This window comes from Rhinopithecus roxellana, chromosome 3 (assembly GCF_007565055.1).
Source record: "Rhinopithecus roxellana isolate Shanxi Qingling chromosome 3, ASM756505v1, whole genome shotgun sequence".
Classification (NCBI taxonomy): Eukaryota; Metazoa; Chordata; class Mammalia; order Primates; family Cercopithecidae; genus Rhinopithecus; species Rhinopithecus roxellana.
Window position 1 is genome coordinate 3,194,609 of NC_044551.1, and position 19,282 is coordinate 3,213,890.

The 19,282-nt window shown below is 39.4% G+C and overlaps 2 protein-coding genes and 1 pseudogene across 4 annotated transcripts in view; 2 read left to right on the plus strand and 1 right to left on the minus strand.

Annotated features, from left to right (window-relative positions):
• Positions 1–6,377, plus strand: part of POC5 (POC5 centriolar protein) — a 37,960-nt gene extending 31,583 nt beyond the window's left edge. For both annotated transcript variants that reach the window (XM_010352826.2, XM_030927627.1), the window contains 2 exons: positions 2,436–2,612; positions 5,996–6,377. In XM_010352826.2, the coding sequence (XP_010351128.1) occupies positions 2,436–2,612; positions 5,996–6,139 (321 nt within the window). In that variant the 3' untranslated portion in view covers positions 6,140–6,377. The remainder of the gene's footprint in view (positions 1–2,435; positions 2,613–5,995) is intronic.
• LOC104653750 lies at positions 2,884–3,948 on the plus strand (annotated as a pseudogene). Its single transcript, XR_004056396.1, has one exon. The product of XR_004056396.1 is annotated as a 40S ribosomal protein S4, X isoform-like (transcript).
• A 2,396-nt stretch (positions 6,378–8,773) lies between the features above and the next one.
• ANKDD1B (ankyrin repeat and death domain containing 1B) overlaps positions 8,774–19,282 on the minus strand; it is a 55,239-nt gene continuing 44,730 nt past the window's right edge. The window contains exons 12-15 of the mRNA XM_030926779.1: positions 17,190–17,285; positions 13,662–13,863; positions 11,237–11,368; positions 8,774–9,643 (exon numbers count right to left, since the gene is read on the minus strand). Of these exons, the coding sequence (XP_030782639.1) occupies positions 9,582–9,643; positions 11,237–11,368; positions 13,662–13,863; positions 17,190–17,285 (492 nt within the window). The 3' untranslated portion in view covers positions 8,774–9,581. The remainder of the gene's footprint in view (positions 9,644–11,236; positions 11,369–13,661; positions 13,864–17,189; positions 17,286–19,282) is intronic.

Below are 19,282 nucleotides of genomic sequence, written 5' to 3' on the forward strand. Positions count from 1 at the left end.
TCTAAAGCAATTCTGAGCTGAGTTGAATGAAACTTGTCATCTATGAGCAATTTTTCCACTACTGTAATTCTCTTTAGTCCCGATTTCTCTAGTTTTTCATTCACACCTGAAGCTCCAGGAGAGAATCACGGCTACTGAGAGGACACCCCTCAAATGTGATTGGGCAGGAGGAAAGTTACAAACTCAATTGTACTTCATTTTCCACATTTTGGCAAAGAATATTCCTGCCAGCAATTAGTTTTGTATTTTAAAATAGCATTTAAGCATCTTTAGGAGTTTGTAAAATATTTTTTGTCCCTTATTGTAATAAGTAATAAGATAAAGTTCCCCTCAGGCCAGAAGCATGAATTTAGTCCACAAAAACATATTTGTAAATATTTTTAAATCTGAGATTTAGTTTATCAACTTCCTAAGATCCATAGAAGTTTATGGTTTAAAAAGCCAAATCATTTTTACAAGGACTATAGTGAGAAACAGTCTTCTAAATCCCTCTCCCTAACTCTGTCAGCTATTTCTTCTGTTTCCATTTTTTCCTAAATAACATGTTTATATCATTATTTCTACATGTATTAATTTCAAACATCTGTTAACTTATTACAGATAAAAAGGACTTGGCCTCCTTATGCCACCTTATTCCTTCTCTCTCTCTTCACTTTCTTCATCCTCCCTGTATGTAAATATTTAGTTATAGATATTCCAATTTCAGATTAAATCATTTATGATGACTAATATAGCTAAGCCATGAATGTATACTATGACTACATTTCCTTTCTGGTATAATGTTTTGTTTTAGAATTAATTGCTTCATTTTTCTCTTCGGTTTTCTCTCCAACTATAGTGAATTATTTGCAAACTCTCCAGGGATCACGGAACCCTACTGAATGCTATTTTCCGTAGGGTCTTCCAAAAACATCAATACTCCGTCATTTTAATTATCCCAGAGACATCTCTCCTGAAGCCCACTCTCTTCCCATTTCAATATGTAGCTGTGACTATGTGTAGCTAGATGCAGAATCTAGCTACACACAGAATATGGAGAATCACAGATGAACGATAATAATCGGGAAAAGATTGATACTTAATAAATGCCTTTGGAAAAACTGTTTAGAGAAAAAATGAATTTAGATTAATACTTCACACTGAAATTTCGAATGTTTTAATAAGTTAAGCCAAAATAAGTAAATGTTATGAGAGTATAACTACCTCAGCTGTCCAAAGCTGATTTTGGTTTCATCATGGAAGCAAGAGGAAATTAATGACAGGATTAACCACAACTTAAAAAAATGGATATGCATTCAAAATTAAGACAAATAAATGAAATGAGGAAATTGTTTACACTTTTAGATAAGTATCTATAATTATTAGATGAGTTTACTATTCATCAGGAACTATTTTTTAAAATTTAAATATTAATATCCTTTCCATTCTTAGCAAATAAGATGGATAGTTGACAAAATGGAATACAAATATGAAACATTAATAAGGAACCACAAATTGAATAGATTTCACCTCAGACTTAAACGAGCAGGTGTGTAATTGACTGACAGTGCAAAAATAGTCCACTTATGTGTTATTCCTGCTGTAAATATTTTTCTGGAGTATCATCCAGCAGTAAGCAACAAAAGCTATAAAAGCTGATAATACTTTTTGATATGATCGTTCCATTGTTTGCAATATATTATACAGAAGTAACTCAAAAGAGGATTTTGCTTTTGCAAAATGTGCTAAATGTAATAGAAAAAGAAAGACAAAGTAGTTTGTTGATGTAAAAACCATCTCATTAAGAACTATAGCAGGTCTCTGTATTACCTCATGAAAAAAAGTATATTGATAAAATGAGAAGGAAAAAAGGCAGAACACAGAAGCATATGTGTAATGATAATATTAATTATGCTTAAGGATCAAAAAGTCCATAAAACAGATTAATGGTTGCCGGGGCTTAAGGATGGTTGGGGAAGGAATGGAGAGATGGGTATGACTGTCAAGGGTGGCCCGAGGGAGATCTTCGTGGTGATGAGTATTCTGTATCTTGATTGAGTGATAGTTAATGGGAACTTAGGTGATGAAATGACAGAGATCTATATACAGGCATTATGTCATGTTGAGCTTCCAGAGCACACAGTACTTTTCAATATGATCCCTGTGTCTTCCTGTAAATCTATCATTATTTCAAAATAAAAAGTTGGTGTTTTAAGTTTCTAAAATCTTATAAAATTGTTGGCATACTCAGGTTAAAGGGATATTTTGGGGTGTTCAGTTTTATGCTTTGCATTTTGTCTTGTGATTTTGTTTGTTTTTTTCCATGTTAAAGTTGGTTGAGCGTATAATTAAGTGCCTGTGTATTTTCTTTGTAATTTATGGAATCAAATTAATAGAAATTTTGCTGTGGATTTTCTGCCACCTCGTTACTTCTTTTATTTTTTTTTTCTTCTTAGTATGTCCCAAGAGTTGTAACCTCTGCACAACAGAAAGCAGGAAGAACTATTACAGCCCGGATCACAGGAAGATGTGATTTTGCTTCAAAAAATAGAATTAGCAGCGGTTTAGCTATAATGGGAGTGTCTCCTCCCATGAGCTCAGTTGTTGTGGAAAAACATCATCCAGTCACAGTGGTGAGTCCACATTTGATGACCTTTTGTCAAAAAGTCTTTTTCCTGAGAGTTCACAGACTAGTAAACACTTACATAACATGTTGAGAAGATAAAAATTTATGATGACTGGTACTTGTTCTGCCTTTTCCTGATACAGTTTTTTTGTTTGTTTGTTTGTTTTTATACTTGTATTTCTCAAACCTGCTATAAATCTACCTTTCTGCTATTGGGAAATTAATTTCAGAAACATCGTTTCTTCCAAACTGTAAAAATTATAAAATACTAAAAGTAATCCAGTGTGTTTGTGGTCAAAAGAGTAAAATATGTAAAGGATTTATTATCACTTTAAAAAGAGACAAAAATTGTTCACTCACTGGTTCAAACAATTCTCCTGCCTCAGCCTCTCGAGTGGGTGGGATTACAGGTGCCCACCACCACAGCCAGCTAATTTCAGGGATTGATTTTAAAAGAGAATGCTCACTCTTTCCTTGCCTGACGCAGCCATGGCTCGTGGTCCCAAGAAGCATCTGAAGTGGGTAGCAGCTCCAAAGCATTGGATGCTGGATAAATTGAGTGGTGTGTTTGCTCCTCATCCATCCACCAGTCCCCACAAGTTGAGAGAGTGTCTCCCCCTCATCATTTTCCTAAGGAACAGACTTAAGTATGCCCTGACAGGAGATGAAGTAAAAAAGATTTGCATGCAGCAGTTCATTAAGATCGATGGCAAGGTCCGAACTGATATAACCTACCCTGCTGGATTCATGGATGTCATCAGCATTGACAAGATGGGAGAGAATTTCCATCTGATCTGACACCAAGAGTCGCTTTACTATACATCGTATTACACCTGAAGAGGCCAAATACAAGTTATGCAGAGTGAGAAAGATCTTTGTGGGCACAAAAGGAATCCCTCATCTGGTGACTCATGATACCTGCACCATCTGCTACCCCGATCAAGGTGAATGATACCATTCAGATTGATTTGGAGGCTGGCAAGATTACGGATTTCGTGAAGTTCGACACTGGTAACCTGTGTATGGTGACTGGAGGTGCTAACCTGGGAAGAATTGGTGTGATCACCAACAGAGAGAGGCACCCTGGATCTTTTGACATGGTTCACATGAAAGATGCCAATGGCAACAGCTTTGCCACTCGACTTTCCAACATTTTTGTTATTGGCAAGGGCAACAAACCATGTATTTCTCTTCCCCGAGGAAAGGGTATCCGCCTCACCATTGCTGAAGAGAGAGACAAAAGACTGGTGGCCAAACAGAGCAGTGGGTGAAATGGGTCTCTGGGTGACATGTCAGACCTTTGTACGTAATTAAAAATATTGTGGCAGGAAAAAAAAAAAAGAGAGAGAGAATGCCCTCTATGAATTCTCAGCATTGGACAACATTCCTGTGTACTTACTAAGTATTAGCAAAAACAAAAGTACATGGAATGATTTTAAATCCTTTTATCCTGAGTACTAGCTGGTCACTAGATGATTAAATGAAGACAAGCTGGATTGATTTGAACTGATCTTCAGGTGAAGTGGGACCTTAGCAAGGTGGAATGCTAGAGATAGAAGCACCAAGTCCAGATAGACACATGGAGATGACGGAGGATTTATTTTAGAATTATCTTAGGTTTCATGTTTCATAAGTTGGACAGACTCTGAAAGTTCATAGAAGACTTTTCTATATATTTTTGAATATGGAAGACAAGTTACCAAAAATGAGAAGAAATGAATGCATTTCTGTTTTTTCAGATGTAGAAAATGTATAGAGATGGTGAGAGACTGTCCATTTGTGAGGTAAAGAAGGCGTAAAGAGAGCACATATGTGTTTATTTTTTATTAGACAACCTTTTGTTTTGTAATAGTAAGAATTTATATTTTACAGAAGACAAATCAAAGAACTAAACATTTAGAACCCTTGTTTTTGATACTTATCTCCCATGCTGCCCTCCCTTTATTCAGTATGTACATTTCTTCCCCACTAACTGCATATGAATCAGATAGCCATCAGCTTCCTGGATTATGTGACAGACACAGTGACAGTCATCTGTACTGTATTTGTTTTTATCCTGGGAGTCAAGATCTAAATCTACCAGAAATGTTTTTTACTAAAAAACCAAGGATGCGATTTGTGACACCGTAGCCTCTTCTGGATAATTGCATGCTTCTAGGGCCACTTCATTCTCTGTCATATTTTATGTATCATAATTTCAGTGGCTTCTTTATTTCTACAGTTCCTCTTGCCCATCCTCCCCAAAGAGAAAGCCTTTTCAGTAGGCTCAGATTAGGTGACTGGCAACTAAAATTTCCTATCTGTTGCAAGAGTACTCTCTTATTTATAATGGTTATCCAGTTATTTATGTACAAAGAAACATTTTTATAAGATACTTTAAGAAAAGAGGTCATTTTTCTTTTTCTTTAAAAAGGAGTTCTGTTCTTTTTAAAACAGAATCTGACAGGATCTTTTGTTTTTAAGAGGTTTCATTCTTTTTTTTAAGCAAAAACTACAGCTTGGAGTTTTTTAAATACATAGTGAATGTTTTGACCAAATATATATAGTTTTACTTAAAGTATTTTAACAATGAGTTTTCTAAGTGGAAGATCCTAATAGAAATTGGCATGTCCTAGTCAGTGGCGTGGACTAATAACTTACCTTGATAACAAATCCCACTGCTGGCTACTAAGAAGCTTTATCGGGTTTAATAGGGAAAAGCCTTGTACTGATACATATTGTTCATATGTTTACATATAATGTGTACTTGTGTACATAGTGTGTACTTACATGTATTACATGCGTATTATATGTGTGGACTGAGTCTCGTGTGTCCTGACTTTAATGATTCAGTGCTTATGTCTGAGGTGTTCCTTTGAGCTCCGAGATGATGTGCATAAAACTTTTAGTCTGCTCCTAGGTGAACCAGGTTAAATATGAGGGCTCTGGTTTAAAGTAAGGACCAGACTGCATCCTGAGGGCTTCCCTCTGCCCCAGGATTGGTTTCCACAGTCAAGTAGAGTGAAGGAAGTTGGATCGAATGAGGGGAGGGCTCAGGGCTGACCCCTCTTCCAATTACCACAGTTTCTGTCTGTATACAAAGCCTCTGTACACATTACAAGATTCCAATTGGCCCTGTTGGAGGAATGGCTCCCATGGCTTTCTTAATGGTCTTTGTGGATATAGCTCTGATACTACATTGTGGGTGTTGAACATGTCAGTCAGACTGGGTAGGGGTTCCTTACAGAGAAGGGCCTCGTCTAATTTAACAGCTGCTTCACTCCCTCATTGCTTCTCTCCACTGGATCTTAACAGATGTTTGTTGGGTTAAATTATAGATGATAGATGATGAAATGATACATAGTATACGTAATCTTGTAGTATTATTAAAGCAGATTTTTGTCTTTTCAGCAAACCATTCCTCAAGCAACTGCAGCAAAATATCCCCGGACCATTCATCCTGAAAGTAGTACCTCAGCTTCCAGATCACTTGGAACCAGATCAGCTCACACCCCATCTCTCACAAGCGTTCATTCCATAAAAGTGGTTGACTAAAGTGAATATGTCCATAGTGGGGTCTTTTAATCTCTCTGGTCTTACCAAAGGTTAGAAGTCTTTTGTTTTTAACTTTTCCATATTGTTAGAACATCATGGATACATCACGTTCATCTGTTCAAAATTAACAAGAGACTTTTTCAAACTCTACCATGCTTTGTAACTATATGTAGAAATTATTTTAATGTTATTTTTTATTTAAGCAATTAAGTAAAACTTTTTTAAATTAAAAAAGAAACTGGACTTTATTTTTTTAATATGTTTAGCCTGTTGCTGATTACATCATCAAAGTATATAAATTTATTTTCACTATTTATAAAACACTAAATTATTTCCAATATTACACAGCTATAATTCACTCAAAGTGTTGAGAGGGAACCTTACTAAAAACAAAGTATCAGAACTAGTAGAAACTAGGATATTATTATTTTTATTTTAAAAAGTTAAAGACCAAGTGTAATTTTTTTTTTTTTTTTTTTTTTTTTTTTTTTTTTTTTTTTTTTTGAGACAGAGCCTCGCTGTGTCACCCAGGTTGGAGTGCAGTGGTGTGACCTCGGCTCACTGCCTCCTCTTCCCCATGTTCAAGCAATTCTCCTGCCCCAGCCTCCCGAGTATCTGGGATTCCAAGTGCCAGTCAACACGCCTGGCTAATTTTTGTATCTTTTTTAGTGGAGACGAGGTTTCATCATGTTGGCCAGGCTGGTCCCGAATTCCTGACCTCAAGTGATCTTCCCACCTTAGCCTCCCAAAGTGCTGGGATTACAGGCGTGAGCCACCACTCCCAGCCCCAAGTTTTTTGTGGCTTTAGCGTGTTAGTCTTCATTTTTCCAGGACTCTAACAGTTGAAAATAGACGGAAATGGCAACACCTATGCATCATTTTTTAATGCCAAAAGGGAATACATTTGTAATACTAGCACTAGAGTTACAGAAGTGTCAGAAATTTCTTGTTAGAATGATCCTGTTTCTGGTTTTCTTTCTCACCTTATTTGAAACTCTGCAGCACTGAACCTACCTTGTTCTCCCTGAACATCTAAACACTGTTCTGTGGTGGTGTGGCCCTGTGCAACTCAGCAAACCTAGACCTGGGCAGAAATTTTTCAATGGCTGGCCAGTACAAAGAAACCATCTGGGCAGAACTGATTTAGGTGAACAAGACTTGGCTTCTAATGGTTTTATTGCTGACTGATTGTGTGGACCAGACAATTTAAATGAATCTCTGGATCCTCATCTGTGAAATAAGCGTAAAATCTACCTACTATTTCACAAGTACTTATGGAATACTTAAAAATAAACAGGTTCTAAAGAGTCTGTCTAGGACCTCAATTTCCATATCTTTAACTGAGTGGATGGACTTAATCATCTGAAGCCTCTTCTAATTTGAATATAAGTTCTCATGCACTAATTTTTATTACAGGAAATAGATTTTCTTGCTGCCTCACATTGTTCACAGGACATCAGAGAATAAATGTGACACAGGCAAATAGAATCCCATTTTCTAATGGGGCCCACTAAGGCCTTTCTGAATTATTATCAGGCTGTTTCTTAAAGGGTGTTAGATATTTACACAACACTTGTTCTGGATTCTGGCCCAGCTACCATTGTGGTAAACAGCTCCACCCCCATGGGCTTCAGCAAGCTTTTCATGAACATAAACCACCAGCACCTCATCTCGCGCCCTTTCCATGTGCGTGCTCTTCCTGGGCTTCCCCGTTCACTCCCAGTTGAGTCAGGAGAGTGCAGGCTCCACTGGGCAGCCCACTCATGCAGCACAGAATTAATACTTGGCGTTGTGGTAAACAGACCAATTCTCCCTTCCTCCTCCCCCGTATGAATTGTCCTGAGATGCATTAGTATATTATGTCTCTCGGAATAGAGTAGCCTGAGATTAAATAATCAACTATGCTTGTACCGAGTGATGGCCACTTAGGTAATTCACTTTGTTCTCACTCTCCCTCTTCCTCTGGACAACTCACCTTTTTCCTCCACTCCTGCTTCCCCGGATGCACACTTCTGAAAAAGTTGTTGCACACAAACTTCAGTCTTAGCTCTACTTTTGGAGGATCTAGACTACAACTAGGAATGGTTTTCAGTATCCAAGCCAAAACAATATGGACAAACTAAAGTGACTATTATGAATGTTGTGAATAAGAATATTATAAACATCTTTTTAAGCTTTAAGCTCTAGAAATGTATGTTATCTAAAGCACCAAGCAATTAGTGTTGGCCTAAGTTAACATAAATTCAACAATTAAACACTTTACACAGTTATAGTATGTATTCATATTTGTTTCTTTTTGCATAAAGAGGTTACTCCAGTCTGGTGGGGAGCAGTGATAAAGAGAGGTCAGTGGAAACTGGCCATGCTGAAGAACAGATGGGACAAGACTTCTCAATATGGTTTTGAAAAATGTTTTGGAATCATATGACTCTATTACCTGTTTTAAACATTCGTAAGATTAAGTGGGCCACTTACAATCAGTATGAGACAAAGACATAAAACTATAAATTCATGATAGAATAACTGGATTGAAATTGCTTATGGTTTTATTATGTGCCTTGTAAATTTAGAGTCAGAATCTGAGAATGGAGAGTCTTCAATTCCAATGAATAGGTGCACATAAACCGACACAAATTGATACTCAATTTTACATTTATTTCATAACTCTCAGATTACAAAAATAATGCATGTTCATTGTGAAAAAAATTGAATGTACCCAAAAGTACAAAGAAAATTATCATCAGTAATTACATCACCACGAGATTAAAAAAAAAAAAATTGGTGTACATTCTTCTGGTCTTTCCTAAGTAATATATTACACATTATGTGTGATTTAAAGTCAACAATGACTATAAATTTCCAAACCCAGTTTCTCTTACTGAAAGAGAAATAATAGTTGATTTCCATACTGTGGGCATGAGGCTAGACATTTCACAGGCATTTTCCCTTCATCTCTACTCCAACCCTGTGGATTAAATAGACATTTGTCCCAGTTTATAGAGAAGGAAACTGAAGATCTAAGAACTTAAACAACATTAACATGCCCAAAGGTTCACATCTAATAAGTGGCAAAACCAAGTTCAAAACTATATTCGTCTATTGTAAAAACCGTTGGTTTTTTACTGTACCATGATGCTGCTCCCATGAGTTTTTAGAAAAAAACATGACATACAAAACCCTCCTAGATTATCTTATTACATGTGTTACATCAAATGACAGAAATGGAAAAATGATATATAACTTGCCCTCAGCAAAAAAACTGTATTTGGCTTTTTAGAGGTTGAAAAGTATCATAGTATTACTCTTCTTTCACTTGTTAAACAGTACCCTGTCACCACCATCATCATAGCTGAAAATCAGTGCTACTGCTAGGAGAAATTTATGGCATTAAAAGAACTGAATGCTGAGTGGAAAATCAAGGAAATACAATTTCTTTGGGCATTTATGAAACTACACATTTCTTGGAGTTTGAGTCAGTTTTGCTTTTGAAATGACGAGTCTTTTCTGGAAAAAAATAAGATAACATTGATTAATACCTAACATTTTTAAAGCACTTATTGTCTACCAGGCACTATTGTTTATTAAATCCCACAACAGCCCTTTGAAGTAAACATTTTTATTTTCTTTCCTAGTTAATAAATGAGAAGGTTGTCACAGGGAGGTCATAGAACTTGCTCAAGATTTACAAGCAGTCAGCTTTGGAGTTCAAGAGTGAGCTCACACAGCCTTGCGTCAGAATACATACCCTTAGCCAGTTCAGTGGACTGCATCTGTGTCTTCTCTGAGAGTTCTTATGGAACCTCTTTCATAGGAAGAATACATTTAACCCTTTTCCCTTTTAGAAAAAAAAGTGCAGCTCACTGCCAGCACTTCTTTAATTTTACATAAACACACTCTTTGAGGCTGAAGCAAATCTGACTGATTTTCAATGTGAAAAACAAATATAAAAACTGTTATTGGAGTTATTTCTAAACAGAACTAACATCAGAATAGTCTGAATCATCCGAATCGTCAATTTCCGAAAAATCAGATTCACTGAATGAATCTTTGGGCAACAATTGTTTGAGAACGATGTCAACATCACATGTAGGAATGCTACATTTTCTAGGACTTGACGTTTTCAACCATCAAGAATTTCCATATTTTGTAAATGGAAATACCACTACTAAAAACAGAATGCTATAAGTAGAATGATGTATTTTGTTTCCAAAGTCGATATACTAGAGCAATGCAAAAATAATCATAAAAGCAAGATAATTCATGGCAAAGTTTTCTCGGGGTAAATGCTGCAAGCACCGCTGGCGAATATTCTCGGGGCCAATGGGAACAGGGTTAAAGTTGAGGGAACAACTCCAATATTAGGAGATCGTGTGATGGAAGGTAGGTATCCACACACTGTTCCTTGTACCTACTACCGGTAGAAACTATTGGATCAGTCGGTGTTCACTCATTTATCTTCTTGCTCCAGGTAAAACTGCTTCAGTGAAAATAATGGCAGATGTTCCTGTTTTTTGCTTGAATGCTTGCTATTATATGAGACTTATAACACCTCCTAATTTATTGATAAGCTCTTAAAGGATCTTTCCTGACAATATGGTCAGTGATTTTGGCAGAGTGATTTTTAGCAATAACCACAGGTGGCAAAGTAATAGCCTGTCTGCTCTTTGTGTTCCACCTAGAGATAACATTTTCATAAACACTAACCTGCAGTTTCTCAACGAGGGGAAAATGGCATTTTGAGCAAGACAACTCTTCGTTGTGGAGAACAATCTTATAACTGTATGGGATGGTTTAGCACTTCTGCCCCACCCCACCCGCCCCCCACCACACATATGCATAAACAAAAACACTCCCCCACTTTTTCAAATGCCGAGTAGGGGGATGACACAGAACTGCCCGGCTAACAAGTAATCAGTATTGACTGGGTCATTCCCCAAAGGAGAAGCTGCTGACAGCTTACAAGCCCCTTCCATAGTTCCGTGTGGGCCACAGCTAACACCACCCTGGGACTGCAGCTGGTCAGGATGGTGTTTCTGTAGACTGCTTTCTGACATTTTAAGGGAGAAAGAATTTCTGTTTGTTGAAATTGTCACCTACCAGCTAGTTTTGGGAAACCTGCGTGTACCAGCTCTTCATACAGGTGCTTGGCCGGATCAGCCTGAGTCATCAGGGTCCCATGTAGCCAGATAAGCAGAGCCCTGTGGCCATGTTCACGGAAGCTTTCATTTCCTGTGCCAAGCACAAGAGGTCCGAGGTAAAACACCACGAGCTGCTGTCTCTTTCCATTGTGATCTCGGTTCCAACTAAACTTTCTGAATGACTGTGGTTGCACATGTCTGTTCCTCTTCGAAAAAAGCCCTTCCAGTTGCCCTCGCTGTGCTGCTTTATGATGACCAGCATTTGCATTCCCTCCAACTCTTGCCTCACACCTACTGTGCTTGGCACACACCCAAAGGAATGTACAAGAGAGAGGACAGCTGTGGTGCCTGCCCAGTGGTAACAATTTTAATGAGATGTGCAACTTCTCATAGACCAATGCTCCTCAAACTCCCAGTGCTTATGTCACCCGGGTATCTTACTAAAATGCACGTTCGGATTCAGTAGGTCTGGGGTAAGAATCCATGCACCTAACAAACTCCCGGGTGCTGCTGCCACTGCTGCTCCATATTCCCCACTCTGAGCAGCAAGCATGCACCGTTCATTCTGCCACTCCAGTTTCAAGAAAGCTACTCTGAGGGAAGTTTGCATCCCTGGGCCAGGATTATGCATTTGACAAATACTCACTGGATATCTCAGCCTGGACAGGTGTTGGGGGAAGTTTTGGGATAGGGAGCCACAAAGCCACTGTGGTTCCCAAAAGGACTTCACTACAGGCTCCTTGCTCTGAGAAAGAGTGTGCAGGAGCAGACATGCTGTGCAAAGGAAGGGCCTGAGCTCTGCAGGGGTGAGGGAGAAGTTCACTGGACAGACTGTTACAGAGAGGCAGGCATTTCAGGGAGAGGGAACTGCATGCTTACAGAATGTACTCCTGGACAAGTCCTCTGTTCCTTTCCTAATCTTGCTCTTGACAAACTAATTTGTCTTAAATACCATCATGAGTCTTGTCACTCCTTTGCTCAAAAGCCCACAAACTCCCCATTGCCGGTAACCTTACCCTGGATATAAGGGTACATTACAATATAATGTACCCTGGACATTTATAATATAATTGAATTGTAAATGTCATTGTTATTGTGCCAACTAGATTATAAACGCTATCAAACATGCATGGCTTAGAGAGCTGATGTATCTGTCCCTCATCCAGCAGAGAAACACTCCAGGCCCTCCATAAACGTTCCATCGAAACACTTTAAAATCTCCCTTGTCCTGCTGGCAAGTACCTGAAGATAGCACTGTATTTTCCAGTCATCTCTTTAGGTCAAGATAGAGTTCCAGGAGGCAACTCAATTTTCCTAAAGACTTCACACAACACTATAAGCCTAACTAATGACAAAAAAGAAATCTCAACAATAAAAAAATTTTTCTAGTTAGAAACTAGTGAGCATTTAATGTTTTCAATATATTATCATCTATTTTTCACATGAAAATGAATCCTAAGAATGTGCAATACAAAGTCTCGTATACTTGTATGTGGTATAAATGGTGTGTGCTCACAGGCTGTGCTTCTGCCATCCCCAGTTCCCAGCAATCCCTGGTACAAATCGACCCCTGAGCAAGGACACCTTCTCGTCTTAGGATGTCCACGAGAGGGCTGTGCTCTGAATAAAACACTTTGCCGAGAAACGTGTTTGCTTCATTGTTTTCAAAGCTAATTCATTGATTAATGCCAAGTAAACTTTCTATGTTTCCTAGGTTTTCGTCTAACTACAAAAAAGCGAAATTAAGGTATCTAGCTGACCTGACCTCACTAATTCTGACAGTTTGAGTCCACCTGAAATGATTCCATTGCTTGGAATCATCTAGCCAAGAAAGCCCTCTGAGTCTATATTCCCCATGTCTCTCATGGGACAGCCAAGTCTCCCCTAAGGCAGTGTCCTACGAGAACCCTTTCTCCCCCACCCACCTGGCTTAAGGAATTCCTCTTTCTGGAGCGCGGACTTAAACAGTGAGCCTATTGATTACGGAATAAACCCATTCACCCCAGGACAGTCTCAAGGAACATAGAAATCAGACTGGCTTCCCACTGACACACCAGCTATTAAATCCTTGCTTCCTTAAGTGACCGTCCAGTTGGGAACCTGAATTTCTCTCTAAGCCTTTGCCACATGTTTGATATGGCTCAATAAATATAATCATCCCTTGCAAACTTCAGTTTCCTGCAGACCATGAGCATTCACTTTCTGCAAATCTTAACACCCAAATCGCTGGTGTGGATTTAAGCTAGCTGCCCCTACTCCTGGGCCCCTCGAAGACTGCGGCTTATTGTGAGTGCCACACACTTCCTTGGAAGACCCCACACCAGGAGGCATTGCTGTTCCTAACAGTGACTTCCTCCTGCCCACGTCACCTAGTCCGTACTCACCTGACCACTGTGCCTCAATGGCTCTAATCTGGTCATCTGTAAAGTTCCACGAACGGGCCAGCCTCTGCCACTCATTGGCCTTCAGCTGATGGTAAGCCAGGCCCCAGAGGAGCGTGCGAATGTGTCTGGTCTCCAGACTGTGGTCTTGCTTGAATGTCAGAGGAAAGCCTGTTGATGGGTCCCTGATGCTTTCATGATGCTCCTAAAGTGAAAATAATTTATCAGAAGATTTCAGACATGTTCTACTTATTACCTTATTTCAGAGTATATATGTTTTTCATACATAACTAGTAAGGTGGTCACTGAGACTATGTTTTCAATGCCATCTGTCACTGGACCATTTTTTTTTTTTTTTTTTTTTTTTTTTTTGCCATCCAAAATGGAAACAAATGCTTGAAATTAAAAGCTTGGGTACCGTCTGTCTGACACAGGAAATGTGAGGGATTTTGCCGATTGTGTCCCATGCTGCTTAGAACAGAGAATGAGAACAGAGAGGCTGCCTTGGGAAAGGATGTGTCACAACAACAAAACCATCTTTAATGGCCTTTGTTTGAACCCACATCCGCTTTTCTTCTTTTGTGTATTTGATGTTCTCATATCGAAGCTTCGGTGAGCCCAGATTGGCTGTATCCTTAATAAGATGTCCCTTAATAAGATGTCCCATAGATGGTCCCTCATTCATCCTGCTCTCTGGTGAGCATGAGGAGAGCAAACTAGGAGCCTAGCTCAGGGTGGGGCTTGGGGAAGAGGTGACCCAGGGGGTAGAGAGGACAGGAGTGGACGTCATTTAAAGTCACTGCAGCCAGACTCAGCCCAACAGCGCTATGCCTAGATTGGCAAGGTTCCTTTTGTCCCTTCAGCAGAATCCACCAGAGTCCTGCAGAATCAAACCACAAACACTGGAGAAAATCACTGAGTGAAAGCAGACATCGCCGCTTCCTAGAACTGCATGTTGTGCTTATGCCAGTAGGGCTCCAGGTTATCCTCCTACAGAAGGTTGCAGATCAGTTAAGGACACGCAGGACACGTGGCCCACCAAGAAGTCTGGGACTTCCTACTTACCTCTCCTTTTTCATGTATAGTGACTTCTATTTTTGTCTTTCACTTACATAGAGGTGTACCTTAATGAAAATGTTCTTAACAACAAGATGGGAATCAAGGCTGGGGCAGGAAATGAACCAAAAGTGTCTAGGACCCTGGGTTTCAACACTGATGAGAAGAACTTGATGGGCCCCCACCATGGATCCTTCACAGCATCAGCAACCTCCTCCAGGAAGCTCGACAAGGAAAGCGCAATAAGCTCCTCCTGGGAAGCTTGGCCAAGAAGGGCAAAACCTTCCTCTAGTATCTGAACTTTGTGTACAGAAGTTGGAATAGGAATGGGAGGTGTGAATTACCCATAATTGTTTTAGAGACTGTAAAAAGCAGGGTCTTCTCCAACCCAACCTCAGCTTTACTTCCACAGTGCCTAGCTCCCAGGAATTCCAAAAGAAGTAAGGTTGAGGATGGGGAGATCCAACAAAATTGGGAGCTGCAGGCCACTTCACTTTGTCCTTCTCTCCTCATTCCATCTCCTGAAACAATGATGAATCCAACAAGAACAAAAGCCTAAACGTCACAAGGGAAAGGGAAGAACACAAAATGCTTCCGCATTTATCTTTATGCGATAACATTTTTAGTTCTTCAAGAAACTTACATGGTTTGTGCATTTCAGGATTGGATTGTATGGTCCCTTAGGCTTCCATTGAAAAGGGCAGGAGATTTGGAAATCTAGGTCTTTTTCAGCAGCCAGTGAAAGCATTAAATAGCTTGCCTGCCAAAGCACTGAACTATTTGCAGGAATAACATGAGCCAGAACTGGTGGAAATTAAAATAACATAAGTCAGGTTTTAGGAAGCTCCCATTTGCCTCTGAACCACTGAATTCAATGATGGATGATTGGGTGGTTAGGTTAAAGGATAAATGAATATAAGAGAGGAATTTAAATCATATCTTTAATCCTTTTACTAGGAACCATTTTATATTAGGTGAGGATATAAACTTGTTCAATGAACAAAGATGATTTAAAATAATAAATGCATTTGGTTAAAAAAATGTTTAAAGATGCATCTTAAAAACCAAGTATTTCTCCCACTCCAGACCCCAGGATCCCAATTGTCCCCAGAGTTAACAACTCTTACCATTTCTGGGGGTCTCCTTTAGCTATACTCATGTATTAGATATGGTTTTCAAAGTATACCTAACTTTTATGTCTTAAAGATTCATTAGGAAAGAGGGCGTATTCATTTGGTGGGAAAGTAATTTATTCTCATCTACCCAAAATAATTTTTAAAAAGCTATCAGGAATTAAAAATAGAACCAATGAATATTTCTATTTCCAAAGAAAATGTGAAAGCAAGTTAAAGGGAAAGAGAAAAGATGGAACTTGGTAAAGTTGTCTTCAATAAAATACAATGGTAATTTAAGAAATTGAGCCTGAGGATAGGAAAAGAGGAAGAGGTAAAGGGAGGAGACGGAAGAACGTAGAATATGATGAATGGGAGAGAAGAAACAGAGAGTTCCAATTGTTAAAATTTAAAAAAAAAATTTTACAAGCAAAGCACTTTTTTTGGTTTTGTTTTACAGGCAAGAAAAGTTGCAAGGAGGATGGTGTGACCTTTAAAAGAATCCATATATATCAAGACTACCAAGCTAATTAAACAGGATTGTGAGAGAGAAGGAGATGAGTAAATGCTGTTTGCTTTAAGGATTTAAGGGAAATTTCCCAGGACTGGCCAGGTGGACAGCAATCCAGGTTCGTAGACACTCAGGGTGGGCCTCAAGTGATTCGGGCCGGAATTCTGGAGCTAACACATTGGGCCAGGGGTAGCCATGCAGCCTAGAATGGAAACAGCACATCACTGTAAGTCAAGAATGGTGCCTGGCAGTGCCATTCTTGCCTGAGGGCACAGAGTTGAATCTTGCAGGGGAGGGCAGTCTATTGAGAAGCTGCATGGGTAGCAGATATCAGAGGAAATAAAAATAAAAGAACAGCAAAAAGAATGACTTACAGACTAGTTTTTTTTTGCGTTCTTAGATGAATAAGGTTTTCGTGACTCTCACAGAATACTTGAGTGCCCGAAAGCATGCGCAGGGATGTGTTGAAAACTGCCGAGCCACAGAAAGGAGTTTTTTAAACCACTCATTCGTGCTTCTGGGAATAGCTCATGGCCAGACTGTGGACAGAGGGCACAACCAGGGCGTCACCCATCAGGGGCTCACACGCTAGGTCCATTAGAGCCAGCCTGGACAATGCCCCTTGGCCCTAGTGAACTCTACGCACTCAGTTCTGACGTCTGACATCAGCAGAGGAAGAGGCAGCTGTTCATTCCATGAATGAGGCAGCACAAGACAGAAGGGAGAGTTATAATTGTACTGACCAGGACTCTCCTCATTAGAGCAAAGAATGGCACAGACCCCACACTGCCCCCCAAAGAAGATGGGTGTTGCCAGGAGAGCCCCTGCTGTGCTGGGATCGGCCTTCCTTACCTCTCTCCAGGCGTAGTATCTCTCTGCTTTAATGAGCATGTCCACTACAAGGCTATGGTTGCTCCTGGAGGCCAGAGCCAGGGCAGTCTTTCCTTGCTAAAATTAAAAAAGAAAAAAAATTCAGGTGGTATGTCCTAGTGATTAGGAGCTCTAGTTTTGGAACAAGGGGGCCTGGGTTCAAATCTTGATTCTACCAGCCCATGCTGCGTAAATTTAGGCCAGTCCTTTGCTTCTTTGGGTCTTTATAACTACCCCGTAGTGGAGTGGTCAGGGGTAAATGTGATAATGCATATAAAGCCTTTAGAACATGTGCTACCCTGAACATTTCCTAACCTTGTTTGCAGTTAGGTATGTGACCTAAGTTCTGGCCAATGGTCTTTAAATAGAAGTGGGACATGTAACTTCTAGGAAGTATCTTTAAACAGAAGAGGGATGAACGGCATTTTCCTTCTTTTCTTCTCCCTCCTGAGTGGAATGCTGACATGATGACAGGAGCCTGAACAGCCACTTTAGACCAGGAAGTAGAAGTCGCGTTTTGAGGAGCATTCAGTAATAAGACAGAAAAGGGCTGGATCTTATTAAGAATAATATCAATAAAGGCAATAGTGGTAATTCATAGGTCACTGGACCCCTATCTAGAATTTTTTCTATTACACCATACTGCCTCCAACCAAGCGCGAGAGGTTTGAATCTTAAAAATGGAATGATCAGCAAGGGCTGCTCTGGACATAAGTTTGGGAATGAAATGCCTGGAGTTCATTGTAATCTCAGACAAATTACAAAAAGGTACACTTTTCTCAAGATGGACAGAGCTCAAAGCCAGGGCATAGAGATTTGCAAGCAGAATCCTCTGGATTTCATAGAGTGCACCACTTCTACACCTAAACATTTTACCCTGAGCAAAGGATGCTCGTTCTCATTTGCTTTTCAAACGCCCCATGAAGAATTTGCTCAGAAAACAATGAAAATTAATAGTCAGAAAAGACCCAAGAAGAAGTTCCAATCTCAGGAACCCTTATGGATCCAGAAATATATCCCAAGTGTTATCTTATATGGTTCGATATTTGCAACATGTACAATTCCCACCAATATAAATGATTTGGTTCTTAGTCTAGGCGCTAAGACCCAGGCGAGCAGGAAAATTAGGGCTGAAAGTAATCAGCCTCTAATCAAAAGAGACAGTAATGAAATTAGGGAGAACTGCATTTTGCAGGCATTTAGCAAGCCTCTAATTGTATGCTGTCTACATTCTGGCTTGTAAAGCCATTTGAATCACCATAATTAGCCTGCTTTGAGAAGGCAGCATTCTGAGAGCCAGAGTTTCCAAGTTCATAGGAAAATTTTCCTAGGGAATATATGCTGGAGTGAAAATCCAAACACTTCTGCCCTTAGGGGTTGGGAGGTAGCATGGATAGAAGGTTCTCTGAGAGCTTTTTGACACCTCAGGCCAAGAGGACAAGCAGAGAACAAGCTGCTGGGAAAGTCAAATTTATACCAGACTTTGGTTCCTTATTTCCTAACCAGACCCTAACATGGTCCTAGAAACACTTTTCTTTGGCAAAAATGAAAATCAAAATAAATTGTGGGAGCCAATAGAAAAGATATTTTTTATTCATTAATTAACTATGTATTGGGTGCCAACTATGTGCCAGACCTTGAAAAGAAAGGAGAAAAAGGGAAATCTGGGAAAATCAAATTATGAGGCCCAGAAAACTGTGAGTTCTTGTTTTGAAAACAAAGTCAAATGGCAGCATTGACTGTTTACTGGAATATCTAGTCCACTAAGCACCAGGGACCCCAACGTAAATCCCTGCCCAAGGGTATAGATTTTGTACCCACAGAATGGCTTTGGGTGTATTAAGTATTCATGAAAAACTAAAATAAATTACAAAACAACAGCATTAGAAAATATTACTGCTAAATGTTAAACCAAGTTAACCAGGTACAACTGGTGAAAATGGTGGAACTCCACACAAGTGATAACATTATGGGTTTGTGTTTTCCTTCCTTAAGCTTTTCTATGTGTTCTAAATTGTCCACAGTGGGCCTGTGTTACTTTTTTATTTTGAGGCGGAGTTTTGCTCTTTTGCCTA